General features: G+C 35.1%; 1 protein-coding gene across 6 annotated transcripts in view; it reads right to left on the reverse strand.

The window, feature by feature from the left end:
- fignl2 (fidgetin like 2) overlaps positions 1–19,137 on the reverse strand; it is a 113,573-nt gene that overhangs the window by 14,758 nt on the left and 79,678 nt on the right. For 5 of the 6 annotated variants that reach the window (XM_073938530.1, XM_073938529.1, XM_073938528.1 and 2 more), the window contains one exon: positions 4,308–4,449. In XM_073938530.1, coding sequence (XP_073794631.1) covers positions 4,308–4,332 — 25 coding nt within the window. In that variant the 5' untranslated portion in view covers positions 4,333–4,449. Of the gene's footprint in view, positions 1–4,307; positions 4,450–6,383; positions 6,459–19,137 lie in introns of those variants that run through there. The other variant, NM_001214908.1, reaches the window with a different exon arrangement.

Here is a 19,137-nt window from a genome sequence, read left to right on the forward strand (position 1 = left end):
AATTATCTGAAATACTATTGCTTTCAGAATCATTTTAAAATGTATTTTTTACATATTTGTCTTTAGTGTCATGTGGTCTTTCAGAAATCAATTTCCTTTTTTTGGGTTCAGAAGAACTTTTTTGTTTAAAATTAGAAACATTTGCATCATAATGACTGACTTAAAGTGCTCAGCATATATAATTACACCCTTAACAACCAAACAAATATCCACATCCTCAAAGAATTCTAAATATTCTGCCTTTTCAAGAGATTGTTACAGATTTTGTATGATTTATTTGCATTTGATTGATCAAAAACATAGTAAAAAACGAAAAATTACTACAGTAGAATTATCTGAGATACTGTTGCTTTCAGAATCATTTTAAAATGTATTTTACATATTTGTCTTTAGTGTGTCATGTGATCTTTCAGGAATCAATTCCTTTTTTGGGAGTTCAGAAGAGCGTTTTTGTTTTAAATGAGAAATATTTGCTACTTTATGAATGTCTTACAGTGCTCAGCATATATAAGTACACCCCTCACAAATCCATTATTTAAATTCATATTTTTAACAGGAAGCTCTACAATATTATATTTGTACATATACATTAGATTAGTCAGTCCTGGAGCCAAATCTGAAGCTAATCTAACAAAATAACATACGACAATGGTCCAAAAGCTAGTACACCCAAATGTATGTTATGGAAAAATATTAAATACAAATTTTAAAAAGAGGAAAAATCAAGAAAAGCACGTCGTGTTGAAATTTTGTAAGTTGTACATTTTTTGCAATATTTTTTTTCATTTAATTGTATTATCTTTCAGTTTCTAAATATGTTTGGTGATTAAATTATAAATTTAATAAATTTCAGTTTAATAAATCTGTTTTGTCTAAATGGACCAAAATAAATAGCCTATATTCACTGAGAAATGGATAATATTAATTTTCAAAATGGGGTGTACTCAATTATGCAGAGCACTGTAACAGATGAATTTAATCAATTTAAAGCATCCTTGCCTAATAAATAAATTCATGTCAAAAGCCTGACTCAAAACGATTGATTTGCATTTCAATACAAAAGTCCAATCCCAATCTACCTCTTAGCCCTTCCCCTTACTGGTGTTCCAATTCTCTTTAGCTTGAAGGCTTAGAGCTAAGGGGAAGGGCTAGATGGTCCTTGAAACAGATTTTTCAGGAGCACACTCGAAACCCAGGGGTAAGTAATTTTGACAGAATACACCATCTACAACAGCAGCATGGCTGCACACAGAAGTAAGGAGATGCACAAATTTGTATTTTTTGTCATTATTACAATTTTTTACAACAAACAAGCATATACTTTAATACATTCATAACTGTTTTACCGTCATGCTTAAAAAAACAATAAAATAAAAAACGCAAAATAATATATGATAATAACTCCTGTATAGCAGTCCCACAACATTCTTTCACATTTGTCACTTGATGACACTCAAATACCCTGTCAGAAAAGTCTAGTGGCTGTGAATGAGCTTTTTACACTGTCTGTCTGGTATAATGTTAATGTTGTGTTTGTGTGATTACATAGATGAATATGGCCACACTTAAAATACACAGCACAGTTACGATCTTATTGCCACATTAGATTGTTATGATAACATGATATCCTAGCCTTCTATGATTTTCTGAAGATAAATACCAAAATATAACACAACTGGAATAGCTACAGCAGTCGCGATTGTCAATCTCATTTCAGGCAAGAGATTAATGACACAATGACTTGTGCAGGTGTTGTAGTGCTGTACCATTTCTTAGGGGTAAATTGTAAAGCCCTTCCCCTTCACACTCTGTTTCAAGGACCAAGAGGAAAGGAAAGGGGTATAAAAATACAATTGGGATTGGGCCAAAGTATAAATTCAACTGTATTTAAAATAAAAAACAAATTGACATTAAAAGTATGTTTTTTCACAGTGAAAGTGCTCTCTGTCTTCTCAAACATATGTAAAAAATTTCCTTATACCTACTTGCATGACAAAAGAAATTTATCAAAACAAAGACAAAAAGCTATTTCATTGACAAAGATGACAAAGTTCTTCTGAATGTCTCGCTAAATGGAATTATAACACCATATTAGACGTCAATGGTAATCGGTTGATGCAACAACCTAGCAAGCCAGCTGAAAGGAATTCACGCCGGCCACTCATTAATACATGATTACATCTCAAATTGAGGCCCCTTGGTCCTTTAGTTTCATTTCCCTCCCTCTTTTTATGTAACTGTCATGCCTATAAAGCTCAGAGAAGAAGAGCTAAAGAGTGGAGAAAAAAGCATTTCTTCAGGCAGAACTGGGGGAAGAAACCCCATGCTGGCCTACAAACAATGCTGTTTTGGAGAGAGCCAGCGCCGAGCTCGAATGAAGCCTGGCAGGGGGGTTAGGAATGGGGGCTAAAACTGGACACGTCAGTTATTAGGTCAGTCGAGAACAGTGAGGAGGGGGAAGAGAGCTGGAGAAAGCCAAGGAGAGAAGAAGAGAGCCAGAAAAGCAGAGAGACAGAGGAAGTAACTGTGCTAGTATAAGCTGGACACTGGTGGGTAATCATAGAGAGAAGAGGAGACTGGCAGAACCACAGGGTTTCTGCTGCTAGAGTCATCATCTCACCCCCCCACACCTGTCCATCACATACACTTTGGGTAGTTTCAGCCCCAAAACATCATGACAAGGACTCTGAGATAAACATCTGAGATTTCTTTTAAATGTGCTATTGTTCAAACTGGTTTACCAACAAAGCAGCCGTAGGGACATTTTTCACTTTATTTTGATGCTCTAGTTCAGACATTCTGTTGACTTTGGGTGTCAGCTAGCAGTCATTAGTCGACTGCCTACTTAAAATCTGCTAGCACTTTATTTTGATGGTCAGTCATTCTACTCTGTAAAAAAATGCATGGTTCCACACATTTCTCTCATGTTGTTCCAACACAAATCGATTAATTTACTTAATTGTTATTGCAAATTTAAGTAGATTGAACATAAAACAATTAAGATGTCATCCAAAAAAACACAATAAATGTGTTTATTCAGCTCTTTTCAAGTAGTTTGAACAACCAGCAAACATGTTTTGAGTGGAGTGACTTCGCAAGTATGTTCACTTATTCTATTAATCCTTAAACTAACCCAACAGTCTAATACTAACGCTTGAAGTTGAACATATTCAGCAAATAAAAAAATGGAACCGCTTGCTCACCCCAAGATTCATAACTATAACCAATAACTAAAACCATACATACAGTTGAAGTCAGAATTATTAGCCCCCCTGAATTATTAGTTTATTTTTTCCCCCAATTTCTGTTTAACAGGGAGATTTCTTTAACACATTTCTAGACATAATAGTTTTAAAAACTCATTTCTAATAACTGATTTATTTTATCTTTGCCATGATGACAGTAAATAATATTTGACTAGATATTTTTCAAGACACGTCTATACAGCTTAAATTGACATTTAAAGGCTTCACTAAGTTAATTAGGCAGGTTGAGTTAATTAGGCAAGTCATTGTAAAATGGTTTTATATAGCTTAAAGGGGCTAATAATTTTAATGATATAAAAAAAAAAAAAACAGCTTTTATTCTAGCCAAAATAAAACAAGTAAGACTTTCTCCAGAAGAAAAAATATTATCAGACATGCTGTGAAAATTTCTTTTCTCTGTTAAATATTATTTGGAAAATATTTAAAAAGAGAAAAAAAAAACATCAAAGGGGGGCTAATAATTATGACTTTAACTGTATGTTAGAATTGACACACATGTATTTTTAATAGTGCACTGCAGTTTTGCTCTCTGTCCTTTTAAAGGTTAGAGCTCATTAAAGTGGCTGTAATTTAATCTGAAAGATATCCCAATTATACAGTACTGCCATTATTAGTTTTGGAATCATTTTTAAACCTATATAGTTTTCATCCTTTGTGTAAACATGTCTTAAAGGGATAGTTCACCTAAAATAAAAATTTACTTGCTATTTACTCACCCTCAAGTGATTCCAAAGCTTTATGAGTATCTTTTATTTTCTTTTGGACACATTTTTGAAGAATGTTAGGAACCCTTGACTTCCATAGTAAGAAACACAAATAGTGTGGAAGTTAATGGTTACCAGTTTCTAACATTCTTCAAAATATCTTCTTTTGTGTTCAACAGAAAAACAAAACAAACAGGTTTGTGGCAAGTGAAGGGTGAGTAAATGATGACAGAAATTTCCCTTCTCATTTGAACTATCCCTTTAACCCTATTATTCCAAATCTGATAAGTTACTCATTGCATTTGGTGTGTGTAAAAATCAGAAATGTAGCACTTACTATAGGGAACAATGGGACTCAGCATTCTGCGGACCTGGTCTTGATTATGGTAACAGTTCTGTGGGGAAACCCAGGTTAGCGTCTGTACGGCTGTAGTCCATCGCTGGCCTGGACTCGCATTAGGACTCTAAAAAACGTGTTTCTAGAAGAAAAAAAAAGAGGAGGAGCATTCAGTAGGGCTGAATGTACACACATACACTGCAACGCATTATTTCATTGTAAACGAACCAGTTCATGATGCATGAATGTGAGTTTAAGTACGTGCAACCTATAATCAAGACCCTCAATTTTGGAGAGGAGTGAAACAGTGACAGACACAAGCACTCTCACTGTGGGCTGAACACACACAGGGGTATTCATTAAGAGCCTGCACACAGGCATTAAGCTGATTGTATGGTTGTGTCCAGCTTCTAAAGAGGGCTTTCTAAATCTCCCTGACAAAAAGCACCATGCATACCATAGCCGTTCCCCTCGCCTCATAACAGCCGCAGAGAGCACGCTTTCAGAAAATTAAGCTCATTTCATCCCTCGCCACACACTCTCCTGGTTCAATTAACTCTCTTTTTTTCCTATGACAGATGCAAAAAGGGAGGAATATTAAAAGCAGCTATATTGTGCTTCACAATAAAGAACATATATCCAAACATAATAAACTGACAATAAAATAAAAGTATGGACATACTGTAGACAAATAATGCTTTAAAATAATAATAATAATAAATAAAATAAAAAACAATGTGTAAAAATGCAAAGGATCACAACATAACAACTAAAACAAATCCAATATGAACTTGATTTTCAATTCTATATGGAAATCCAGCATGAGCAATTTGTTTAGTGTGTCCTCAAAGGACAGCGTCATTCCTTCTCGAGTGAGCGTGTGGAAAAGCTCACACATGAATGAAAAATATTACATAATAATGCGAGTCAAACAGTGTGGCGTCCAGCCCTGCTTTCAGGAAATGAAATGTTGACCGTCCGACACACCATTCATTACGAAATTATACACTTAATTATAACATAAATCATTCTGAACATAAATCATTTTTAGTCACCAGTTAGTTTACTTCTCAATCTTTTTAGAAATTAGTTTTCTTTACATGTTCAATCTGTATCCCAGATTTTATATCAAAACGCAGAAATTGTGTGAAAAATTAGTTAGTTTAGTTTTATTACAGCTAATAGTTATTATTAGTTAGTTAGATTTATTAAAGTTAATTAACTGTATTTTTGTAATTATTATTATTAACTGTAATTTTGCTACAAATAATTTTAATACACTTTAATATGCCTTTATATATTTTATTGTATATAGATTTATTTTCCTGTATCTGCTGTTTTTGTGATTAAATGCAGATATTGTGTGAAACAGGATGTGTTTAAACATTCTCTTATAATTCACGTAAATACTAGCTTTGCGATTAAACACAATGTCTACATCTTTAGTTAATAATTTTAAATTAACTACTGGGTTTGCATGAAAAATATGAAATTATGTGAAAGTTTCAATATAATATTTTTAAAATGTAAATATTCTATTTGACTACCAGTTTTGTAACAACAACACCATCAAAAACAGTTTGAAGCTACATTTTTTTTGTAGATGACTCTCACAGTTTTTGTAATCGCTGGTTTTGTGATCAAATGTATTAAACTAATATTGTCAGATATGCTACAACCAATCTCCAAAAATGTCTTCCACAATGACAATTCTGAAATATTCACACCATGAATCCCTTCACATTTGCTCACTGCCCGAAAGACCACCCGAAACCAAGAGCCTCTAAACTCTGAGCATGAAGTCTGACACATCTACAAACCCAACTCATGCAGACATCAAGAGCGGCACGCTTACAAACACCTGCATGCAGAATGCAGAAGAGTCTCTTACACAGTAAAGCAATCAGGGTGCAATCAAACACAGTGGAGAACAAGGTAAATAGCACAGAATGACTATGAAGTAGAGGTAGAGGACAGTCCAATGCAGAGTCAAGACTTTAATCATTTACAGCTTCACCCAAGAAGCCCGGCGACAGCAGGAGGAAAGTGTCTGGTTTAATATCAGCGCAGACTCACCTACTCATGCCTGCATTTCCACATCAGATTCAAAAGCAGATAGATAATCCTCGGAGCAGACAGGCTCGTGTGTGCACTACTATGCTTTTTTTCCACATATGGGACACGACTCAACTCTCCTCTCTCTCTTTCCCTCCCAACCAGTGACAACAGAGCACCCACACACACACACAAACACACAATCACCCTCCCCCAGCTTTCCCATCCCCCTCTTTATTTTTTGTTAAAACTATTTAAGCAGAGAGAGAGAGAGAGAGAGAGAGAGAGAGAGAGAGAGAGAGAGAGAGAGAGGGAGAGAGAGAGAATGAGAGGAGGACTGTGGGTGGGGGCAGCTGACCAATCATGCTCGAAGTGCAGCTTGTGTTCTTTTTCTGAGAGAGAAACACACACACACATAGAGTGCTGGAGGGAAAGGCAAAGGCTGAGCTAGTCGTGTCCCTAAGGGAATTACCATAAAGATGTTTATTTTGGACCAAAATGGTCAAATTACTTCTGACTCTCTTGGCATTAGATATATTGTAAACATTGTATTACCAAAATGTGTCACATATGCCTCGGATCAGAACTATAACTTTCATTTGAACGCAAAATGAGTCAGAAAAAACATTATGTAGCCAATAAAGGGACCTTACACTTATTAAAAAAGTTAACTTTTAAAATTGAAGTACACTAAAACAAATTATTCAAAGATGATTCCTTGGATTTACTCTTTTTATTTTTTTGTTAAGTGGTTGTAAACAATTTATTTGGGCTGGATTTAAACAAACTAATGAAGGTACACATTTTAAATTTAATTAGTTTTTTTAAATTCAACACATTTAAATTGTTTGCAATAATTTTGCAGACATACATTTTTTTAAGTGTAGTAACTACTTTATTACTTAGTCATTTTACATTAATACATGATGCATGTAAAAACCACCTCAGGTAATGGTTGACATTTATAGAAAATATCTGACAGTTTCTCTAACTGCAGCATTTTTGACGAAAATGAGAAATTCTGCATTATTTTTATGTAGATGTTCTCTTTTACAACTACAAAACAATTTGTAACTGTGGGAAATTTTTTAATATATATATAGAATTTCGAGAACAGCACAATACACAAATTGTGCTTAATAAGTGCAATGACCAGATCACTTCACTCGAGACATCCACACAGACATCCCGTTTTGGAAAAGTAGACTTTATTTTATGACTGCCGGATAAATTATATATATATATATATATATATATATATATATATATATATATATATATATATATATATATATATATATATATATATATATATATACAGTTGAAGTCAGAATTATTAGCCCCCCTGTTTAACTTTTTTCCCCAATTTCTGTTTAGTGGAGAGAAGACTTTTCTTCAACACATTTTCTAAACATAATAGTTTTAATAACTCATTTCCAATAACTGATTTATTTTATCTTTGTCATGATGACAGTAAAGAATATTGGACTAGATATTTTCAAGACACTTCTATACAGCTTAAAGTGACATTTAAAGTCAACTAGTAAACTAGGTTAATTAGGTTAACTAGGCAGGTTAGGATAATTGGGCAAGGTGTTCGATAACAATGGTTTGTTCTGTAGACTATCTAAAAACATATAGCTTAAAGGGACTAATACTTTTGACCCTAAAATGATGTTTAAAAAAAATTTCATCTTCTTTTTGGCTTAGTCCCTTTATTATTTAGAGGTCGCCACAGCGAATGAACCGCCAACTTATCCAGCATATGTTTTACACAGCACAAGATACCCTTCCAGCCGCAACCCAGTACTGGGAAACACCCATAAACTCTTGCAGTCACACAAATACACTACAGCAAATTTAGTTTATTCAATTCACCTGTACCACATGTCTTAGGACTGTTGATGAACCGAAGCACCTTGAGGGAACCCACACGAACATAGGGAGAACATGCAAACTCCACACAGAAAAGCCAACTAACCCAGCCGGGGCTAGAACCAATGACCTTCTTGCTGTGAGGCGATCATGCTACCTAATGTGCCACCGTGACGCCAGTCTTTATTAAATATTTTTTTATTACTCGTAGACCCAGACACTGGTTCTTCTAGTTTAATGCCGAGTTACAGACCAGCGTAAAGGTATATACTGCCACCCACGATCACAAAGTGTCCAGACCCCAAATTTGCAGGAAATCCAGGGCATTACAGAAAAAAATCTGAGATCTGCAAAATTTTGCACTGTTTCCTTGATTTTGCAATTAATTCAGTGATCGCAAAATCGTGAAGGGACTGAGTGAACACATTATTCATAACTAGACAAGCTTTGATTAGCTGCCTTCAACTTTTTAAAATAGGTTTTCACAATTCTAGAAAATATACTGCATAAAAACATTGCAATATGAAAATGCAGTATTTAACCTCAAACTGGCACTGAATAAAACTCAAAAGAAATGTCTAGACAATTGGCCTCAATTTGAAAGTGTTCTAGGCAATCACTTACTCTCATTTCTGTATCTGTTAACTGGACTTGCATCAGCAAAGGTCATGACCGCTATAGAAGCACTTTATTGACACCAAAGTCCAGGTTGACATGCTCAGGCGATTCAGCTTTTCTGCATTACCCATGTCAACGTTTCAGAAAAATGCTGAAACAACTTCCTTATAAAATAATTTAAACATTAGTCACTGGTTTCTGTTAACCATAAAGCTCACATGCAGCGTCAGTTCGAATGTTTACGTGGGAACACATGATATGACGGCAGCTGCCACACTGACCGTTTAGCATGTTAGCATGTTAGTATAGGAGGGGCCTAAAGTAATGGAAGCTGCATTCTATATGGACTCCCACATTTTCACAGGTGGACCGGGGAGTCCTGTGCTTTTATTTTTGGAGCTCATCAGCAATTTGGATGGAGTGTAAAGTGTGTGTGAGGTTGTGTATAGAGCATTTCTGCACAGCTGAGAATCTGTTTTTAGAGAGCTGTGTTCAGCCATGTGCCCCCAAAGCTGTTACATATATGGTAATGGTCATGTAAATCGTGACTTGTGCTGGGAAATATGATTATTTTTGTTTCCTCATTAATCTTGAGGCAACTTCTCATAAACATGAGTGCAAACTCTCACACCCAAAAGTGTTATGAAGTTGCATTACAAGTTATAGAATTGCAGTTAATATGTTTTGAAGTTAATTTGACCCAGATATCATGTTTAATGTTAGACCCTATACAAATGTTTTTTTTTTTATGTCAGGTTCTTAACAATTAATTGAGTGTATTTGGCATTTTTGGCAGATGATTTAATCCAAAGGTATATAGCATATAACGACATATATGCATTTATTCAGCTGTTAAACTGACTGCTTGAGAAATGAATCCATTGTGGAAGAAAGTAGCTCACACAAAATGTTTCAATGGCATTAGTTTGTTTCTCATTCACTTAATTTCTACATTTATATTTCACATCATTATTATTATTCACATTTGTGTTATATAAAAGCTATACCGCACTCATCCCCATGTGATATGACTCTATGGGCTCTATTTTAATGATCTAGGTGCAAAGTCTAAAGCGCATGGCGCAAAAGCATTAATAGCGCGTCTGAATCCATTTTTGCTATTTAAGGACATATGGAAAAATACACTCTTTGAACTGCTCTAACAGGGTTGTACTTATTCTCTTAATGAGTTATGGGTGTGTCCTGAGCATAACATGCATTAAACCAATCAGAGTCTCATCTCCCATTCCCTTTAAAGCGACTTCCGGCGACCTCCGTCTACGCGAGCGACAGCGATCGTGGGCAACCAGGTGGGCATGATAAGAGAGGCGACAAAGCAGAGAATCCTTCAACTTTATGCAAATAAAGAGCGAATTTCTTGAGCAACAGCCAATAGAAGCACCAGTAGAGCTCATGTGATCGTTTCTCTGATCGCTCAGAGGCCAGTCGTATTCGTGCTGTATAAACCTACACAGAGTGGCGTTTGCAGCAGTTCACCACTCAGCGACAGGCAGCTACAAAGACGCTGCTAGTCTGAATGAGGAATAGGAGTCAGTTGCATCGCGCCATGGCGCATTTGCTATTTACATGGCGGACTTTGTAAGTGGAAAAACAATGCTTCACTAGTGAGAAAATAGTTAAACAAACCATCTGCAGCATAAGGATAAAGAAAAAGCCTCCTCCGTTCAGCCTCTTTACTTTTTCTTTACGGTAATTTTAGTCTTTACCTTACTCCTTTACTTTTGTGCATAAGGAAACAGTGGAAACTCACTTCACTAAAAACATCCCTGATCAACATATTTAATTTTGTTTGTTTAGCACAAAGATTTGCTTCAAAACTATTTCTAAATTCAGTTATAATTTCCAGCACATGAATAAATGAACAATAATAACAAGTGTTTATGTCCTGGTTATTATAATATATACAAGAGTTATATCCAAACACACGTCCTATTCTTATGGTTATCCATTTGTTTCCAAAACCTGACAGGTGGACAAATCTAAACTTTTTTTTTTATTAAAACAAATATAAATATGCATATAATAAATATTACTACGACTAATAATAACATTATACAAATGCAAATTGCCGTGAATAAACTGAAAAAGCCCCCCGAGGTGAAGGCATGGAGGCAGTGCTTTTTATATTTATGTGTTGATTAATAATTTTAGTACCCTTTTAATCCTTTACTTTATGTCAAGATATTTCTGTATTGCTGTAGACCTTGTGCGTATTAAGCAATGTGTAAGCGTTTGGACCAGCATAAGCGCATAACTAACGCACTCTGCGCTGACTTTAGACCAGCTTTTACTTGGTCAATGGCGCAGTCTATTTTAGTGTCTCAAAATAGCAACGCGCAAACAATGTGCCCTAACACACCTCTTTTATAGATCAGAACACCCATCAGTCCAAAAATGGTGGAAATGAATTTGCCATTAAAACAACGTGGTGGAAAATGTAAAAACTACTGTTGTGCTGGTCTGAAAATAGCAAAAAGAAAAATCTCACCAAACACGTATTGCACCTTATTGTGTGTATGATTGTGTGTATGATAGGGCCCTATCTTAGCACAGTTGGGATCACTCGAAATTGCAGCAACAGTGATGCTCTTTATAAATAAATAAATAAATACATAAATAAATCAGCCACACTCCTTTCCTCCCCCAAGAAAAGAGCCCACCATGCACCAGTAACCAAGTCAACTCTACACAGCAACTTGCTCCATCAGCATCTATAAAACTATCCTTTGTCCAACAAAGGTCTTTTATCCCCAATGCTGCCATTCAGCACCACCCCCGTTCAAAAGAAACTTCCTCACAAAAAGCCTTAACCGGTACTATTCTTAGTGGTGCTCCAGTGGAAATCACTGTAGCTCAGCACAAAGCGTGGGGTGAAACGGTAGCTGGCCATTTTCATCCTTTTATTTCAACTCTTTGTAGCTTAAAAGTGCAAATAGAGGAAATGCTAAATACGAGCATTCACAATGCCACGCGGAAACGCCGTTTAACTGGGCATCAGTCTCAGTTAAAGCTGCAGTTTTTCTTCCCAGGCTGACTATAATTGGGAGATGATAGTGGCTGTATATGGGAGCAGATTGGCAGGGCCTTGTGAGGATGCAGGTCCATCACTCTATCGCCTACTAAAAGAGGAAAAATTAACCATTAATGCTGAGGCAAGCAGTCTGGCTACAGCAAGCCTGCTGAGAGCAGCACTAATGACCACAAAGCAGTCTTACTTCAGAGGTAGAAAGAGAGGAACAGAGCGGGGAAGATTGAATTTGACAGGTGTCACTCATAAAATCACCACCCGGTACAACCTCAAACACCACACACCCACTGAGCCCAGGCATGATATTGTGAGCATATGAGAATATCCACTTTTTTCCAATACCATATAATGCTTTGCATGAATCATGAGAGAAACATCCATTCAACTGTAAACAATTAATTTAAATATTTTTAAAAACTGGATATGAGGTGCTTCATTATTCTCAGAGTTCAATAACTGAATATTGAAAGACAACATTTTTAAAGGAAAGGGTTAGTTCATCCAATAACTAAAATTCTGTTATTAATTACTCACCCTCATGTCGTTCCAATAATCTGAAACATTTAAAGAGTTCAGATGCAAAAACCCCTAAATGCCATCTGAAATTGTCATAAACTGAGCATTTTGTCAGGATCTTGTGTGTAGGTTCAGTAATATCACATTTATGGCAAAGAATAAGTCCTTTTCCTGGTCTTTAAAGTAAAATAACAAACAAAGGAGATCAGTCATTTCATTTTCGATGGAAATTTGAAATGGCACCTAGGGGTTTTTGCATCTGAACTTTACATTTGTTCATCTTTGGAACGCAAGTTAAGATATTTCAGATGAAATCCGAGAGCTCTTTGACCCTCCATAGACAGCAATGGTCCTGGAATGAGTTACAAACCAAGTCCAACCAAATTTGTCAAAAAATAAATAAATTTAATCAAACAAATCTCCAAGAACACTTTTGTGAGTAAAAAAAAAACTAATTTGTTCATCAATGATTTCTTTTCCTCATTAGATCAGGGTGTGTGTATAGTAATCTCATTATTGTATCAAGAAGAAGAATACATCACTATGCTGTAGGCAATACAAAGAGAAAATAATCTGGAGGAACCTATTTACATGGACATCAGTAATCAAAGTATTTGCCTTAATCTGAACAAGACAATAATATGATGTTTACACGAGTTGATTTTAAATGTTTCTTTTATGATCCTGCTTTATATGTAACAGCACATAATTTGATTAATGTCATTGCGTCACCATGCTTCCCACATTTCCTCTGGAGTTTCATGTGATTTGGGGTGCTTCATTCTTAATTTGTTGACTTTATCTGCAGTTTGGCACTTTTACTTTAATTCTAGAACATTTCCTGCATGTCTCCATGATAAACGAGATATCGGATGCGAGTATGAACTGCTGGAAGAGTTGTTTTGAGGGAATTTGATACCGCACAACATATGGGAAAAAACCTTCGCATTTTGTGATACAGATGTCTGTGGTCCTTTACCGACTCAGTAGGTGCAGAGAATAGTGTCAAACAGTCATGTGTGTATGGAATATCCTGACACAAAATGTTTCGAAAATCCTATACGACAGTAATATTTAGATTAAGGTGTTTACATGTCGGTGCTTCACTTCAATAATGCGGCTAAAATCTTGATGTCTTAGTTTGATTTCTGTTAAGTTCGATAATGACCTTAATCTGATTAAATTAATCACAAATCGTTGTTTACATTGTAGACTCTTAATCAGAGTATTGTCCTAATCATATTCTAATCGTGTTACTGGTGTCCATAGAAAGTAGTCAGTCAAGAGCTACTCAAAAAAGCTTTGACCACAAATATAGTTTTAATACTCAAGTCACATTAAAATGTCAAGTGTAGCATAAAGCCAAAGCAAACCTCTCACTCAGGTTTCACTGTGTAAATGAATTATTTGTTGTCCAACCTAATTATTTGAAGTGATTTGTTTCAGTTGTTTTCAATGGAAGTTCCCCAAGCCAAATGCGCAACCCACAATTTGAACTACAATCATCACATGTGAAAAAAGGGGATAAGCGCTAAATAACAGAGCAGCTGAGCTTCCCTAATTTAAGACACCAAAACAAACACAAAACGCCTCTAATGACCTAAACCGCTGAAAATCTCGATCTGACCTCATTGTTAGGGGTCATGCCAGTTTTTAGCAGCTTTTCCGTCTCCCGCCTGTACAGTGCAGGGGGTTCAGGTGCACAAATGACGGGCCGGTGATGAATCAGGGTAATAAGTAATTTGGTTGAATGAGAAGCTGCAAGGTTTGCAGTCGTCCCCCGCTGGTACTCATTAAGCGAGCAAAAGAGCAGGACTGCTCCAGCACACCCCTTAATGAAGATGACATGCTGGAGCTTTTCAGTTTTAAGTCAAATTAGGCTGCATGCGCACACCTCATGGCCTATGGATTTCCACGAGTTTTGCAATCATTCATTATTACAGATGGGGGAAAACGCTCTTAATTTTTTATTAGGTGTACTGCATCATATGTTTTGGGACTATGCAATCATGTTGATGTTGGACAACAAAACATTTCTGCTGTTGCTAAGTTCTAAACATAATAGTTTTAATAACTCATTTCTATAACTTATTTATTTTATCTTTGCCATGATGACAGTAAATAAAATTTTACTAAATATTTTTCGGGCGAAGCAGTGGCGCAGTAGGTAGTGATGTCGCCTCACAGCAAGAAGATCACTGGGTCGATCCTCGGCTCAGTTGGTGTTTTGTGTGGGGTTTGCATGTTTTCCCTGCGTTTGCGTGGGTATCCTCCGGGTGCTCTGGTTTCCCCCACAGTCCAAAGACATGCGGTACCGAATTGGGTAGGCTAAATTGTCTGTAGTGTGTGTGAATGTGTGTGTGGATGTTTCCCAGAGATGGGTTGTGGCTGGAAGGGCATCCGCTGCGTAAAAAATGTGCAGGATAAGTTGGCGGTTCATTCCGCTGTGGCGACCCCGGATTAATAAAGGGGCTAAGCCGACAAGAAAAATGAATGAATAAATATTTTTCAAGACACTTCTATACAGCTTAAAGTGGTTTGTTGTGTAGACTATCGAAAAAAAATAGCTTAAAGGCTCTAATAATTTTGACCTTAAAATAGTTTTGAAAAAATTAAGAACTGCTTTTAATCTACCTAAAATAAAACAAATCAGACGTTCTCCAGAAGCAAAAATATTATCAGACATTCTGTGAAAGTGTCCTTGCGCTGTTAAACATCATTTGGGAAATATAAAAAATAAATAAATAAATAAATTCAAAGGGGGGCTAAAAATTCTGATTTCAACTGTATATAAAATTATTATTATTATCATAAAATATAGCAATAACAAAGAACAATTTATAGGAAAAATGTGTTTATTTATTAAATACAGAGGATTATAAATTCATAATTTTCCAATTCATACAGATTTTGGTTAAGTATGATTTTTTCTTAGAGAAATTAGTAGTTTTAGTTGCTAAAAATGCTTTAAATTAATCAAAAGCAGACTTAAGATAAATAAATGCATTTCATTTCAATTCATGAACAATCTTGAAGAAAAAAATGTTATCATTTTTTTTTAAACGCTGGTTGAGTTAACTAAAACAAAACAAAAAAATTACTCATAAAAAATAACTCATTTGGATGAACTCAATTTAATTAACTTAAACCAACAACAACAAAAAACTATTTACACAATTAAATGCAATTGAGTTTCTTCAACATGATTTCATCAAATAAAAGTTTAAATACATTTGTATTTTTATTTAACCTAAACTCAAAGGTCTTAGGAAATATCATGCATGTCTATTAAGGGTTGTTCATTTCAAAGTCTCTAAGTTTTATTTGAAGTTATTGAACTAAAAGAGCCATTTTTAAGCATATTTCATGAGTTCTGTACAGTTCATTGAGATCTCAGAACTAAGTTTAGTACAGTTATTGCTCACTGAGCAAAGCAACAAACTGCATTTTTGCTAATTAAGCAGCCAACACCCGAAGCATGGGTGCTTCTGCAAGATGATAATCTTAAAAGTCAAAGCATTACATGAAAATCTTTTAAATCTTCAAACTAAAGTGAAGATTAAACTCTAACAAGTCTTTCTAATAACTTTAAACACATAAGATTACTTTTATTGTCAACATTACTCTCTCTTTATTCAATTCCACGCAAAGCATGCTGGGAACTACAAATCCCCTAACCAGGTAGCTGGACCAACACAATTGCTTCATGTTGTCTCAACACAAAACTCTTAAGTTAACTTAATGGTTTATACATTTAAGTGGACTTAACATTAAACAAATAAATTGGCCAAAGAAATTACAAGAATTGTGTTGTTTCAGCTCATTTTAAACAGGCTGTTTAAACAAGTATGAGTGATCAATTTTTTGAGTGTATGAATTACTATAACTAAAGAATTATTGTTACTTGAAATAAATAACATGCTTGTTTTAAACTTATCCCTGCCATGGCTGCATTATTCAGTCGAACTGGCTAATTTTTCAGGTCTCGTTTTAGGTGACAGCTGTCCGCTGCTGAGGCTGGCAGAGGAAATATTGGCATGCTTTTTTTTCCAGCAACTACCTAAAATAAAATGAGTCTATAATTAGACAATGCCATTCTAGAGGCAGAGAGAATAGCCATTCCTGAGGACAAGTGTTCATCCTGTGCCATTGCTGACCAAATATAATATTGTCGAGGAAAACTATACAATACGTCTTAAATATACCAAAGATACCTGAAAAAATGTCAGGAAAATACACAGATCCATAAAGAAATCTTTATATGTAACCAACAACTAAGCATTATCATAAAAAAGTGTTTAGATACATTTTGAAGAACTCACTGGACATAAGCTCCACAAAGAGGAAAATAAATCCAACAAGTCTGAACTGAATTTGTGAACATTCTATTCTCCCATTTGTCAAAGTTCAAATGTGTGTGTGTGTGTGTGTGTGTGTGTGTGTGTGCTTGTGTGTGTGTATAAATGTGGTGATAATCAATCCCAGGCTGCTCAGGTTTGGTGATATGGTTTCATTAGGCGTCCGGGGCGAGTGCAGAGTCTTTGGCAGAGATTAGGACGGCCTGAAACTCTAGCCTGGGCTCGCTGTCCATACAGAGCAGGGGAGAGGGGTCAGATGGATTATTACTGCCTGTTTCAGATGTTTATTATTCCTATTCTATCTCTAACAGCTGAAAATTGGAGAATTAAGCAGCAGCCTGGGGGATCAGCGCAGAGGGGTTAAATCCAGCACTTTGGCTGTGCAGAAAAGACATTTCTCAGCTATTTAGGCTCTCTGCTTGCACACAGTTGGAGTCTGAGTCAATGGAGGAAGACAGAAAGCGAGGCGGAGAGAAAGACGCTTGCTGAATGGGATTTTGTTTACCCTTGCTTTTCTTTATTGTTCTATTATGAAAAAAAAAACTTATAAGTTTCAGTTTGTCTTATGGTAAGATGTTTTGGTATTAATGAGTAACTTGAGTTTTTATTTCCTTTTTTTATGTTTTAATTGAAACAAAAAACTAAAAACAGACAAGCTTTTCTTTTGTGTTTGCCAAAAGTTTTCACGATGGTGTCAGAACAATCCCTTTTTGTTCAAACAGATCTGTAAAACACTGTATTATTCATGTTAGATCTCCACTCATGCATATAGACTATACACATAATACATGCATGTGCTTTAAGTCCAAACATTTTCCAGAAATGGTTTAAAATGCTCATTCATAACCACAGGAATTACCTCTAGAATGAAAAGCTTGGTTTTAGCCATATTTGAAATAGGGCGAATATTGTATAACATTGTGAATATTAAGGAGTTCTGCTCTGACACTCCATAGCTCATGTCAGTGCCTGAAGCTCACACAAACACACATACAAGTGAGACATATACAAGTGCAAAAATAATGGGTATTTTAATATTGAAAACAAATTGAGTAGAGATGTTGTTAAATGACAATCTTTTCAATCTTTTCATGTATTTTAGCTTGAAGGAATGAGTGAATGAAAGGTTATGAAAATTTCCTACCGAGTTGTGTTATGGATTAAATATACAGACAGGCGAAACTATAATCAAACTCGACAAAAGAAACTGACATAGATGCATTTACATTTGTATATTGTGGTTTGAACAGATATTAAAGGTGGAATAAACAGCAGAAACAGTAGAGTTTTGGAAGTTTATTGTCATCTCTTACTCCAAAGAAATCACAATATGAGCTGAGTGATATGTTATGATGCATAAACGTATATTGAACACTTATATTCAGTAGTTTAATGTGTGTTTGTTGTCGAATTTCAAGCAGATGGCAGATTTCAAACTATAAATATACATGTTAAACTAAAAAAATACATTTAAATAGACTTTATGCACAATGAATAAATGTATAATCCGTCTATCCTAAATTTTTGCGTTCTGACAATCTGTAAATGTAACCAAAGGTCTATCTATCTATCTATCTATCTATCTATCTATCTATCTATCTATCTATCTATCTGTCTATCTGTCTATCTGTCTATCTATCTATCTATCTATCTATCTATCTATCTATCTATCTATAGTTGAAGTCAGAATTATTAGCCCCCCTTTGATTTTTTTTTTCTTTCTTTTTTAAATATTTTCACAGTATGTCTGATGATATTTTTTTCTTCTGGAGAAAGTCTTTTTTGTTTTATTTTGGCTAGACTAAAAGCAGTTTTAATTAAAAAAAACATTTTAAGGTTTAAGTTATTAGCCTCTTTAAGCTACATTTTTACACAGCAAACCATCATTATACAATAACTTGCCTAAATACCCTAACATGCCTAGTTAACTTAATTAACCCAGTTAAGGCTTTAAATGGCACTTTAAGCTGTATAGAAGTGTCTTGAAAAATATCTAGTAAAATATTATTTACTGTCATCATGGCAAAGATAAAATAAATCAGGTATTAGACATTAATTATTTAAACTATTATCTTTAGAAATCTGTTGAAGAAATCTTCTCTCCATTAAACAGAAATTGGGGAAAAAATAAACAGGTTTTAGGTTCAAACTAATTATTGTAAAAGTTCAGCAAAATTTGTAGAAAAAATCAGTAGAAACCGTTTTTTGCAGCATAAAAGCATTTTTTATTATATTCAATATTTTTTTCAACTTGTTCCGCAGGTGGGGTAAATAGTAACATTTTTACTCCTGGCATTTTTGGCAATACTGCACAGAAACCATAAGACCAGCGGTCATACTTTCAGTGCTCATTTGTAGG

This window comes from Danio rerio, chromosome 23 (genome assembly GCF_049306965.1).
Source record: "Danio rerio strain Tuebingen ecotype United States chromosome 23, GRCz12tu, whole genome shotgun sequence".
Lineage (NCBI taxonomy): Eukaryota > Metazoa > Chordata > Actinopteri > Cypriniformes > Danionidae > Danio > Danio rerio.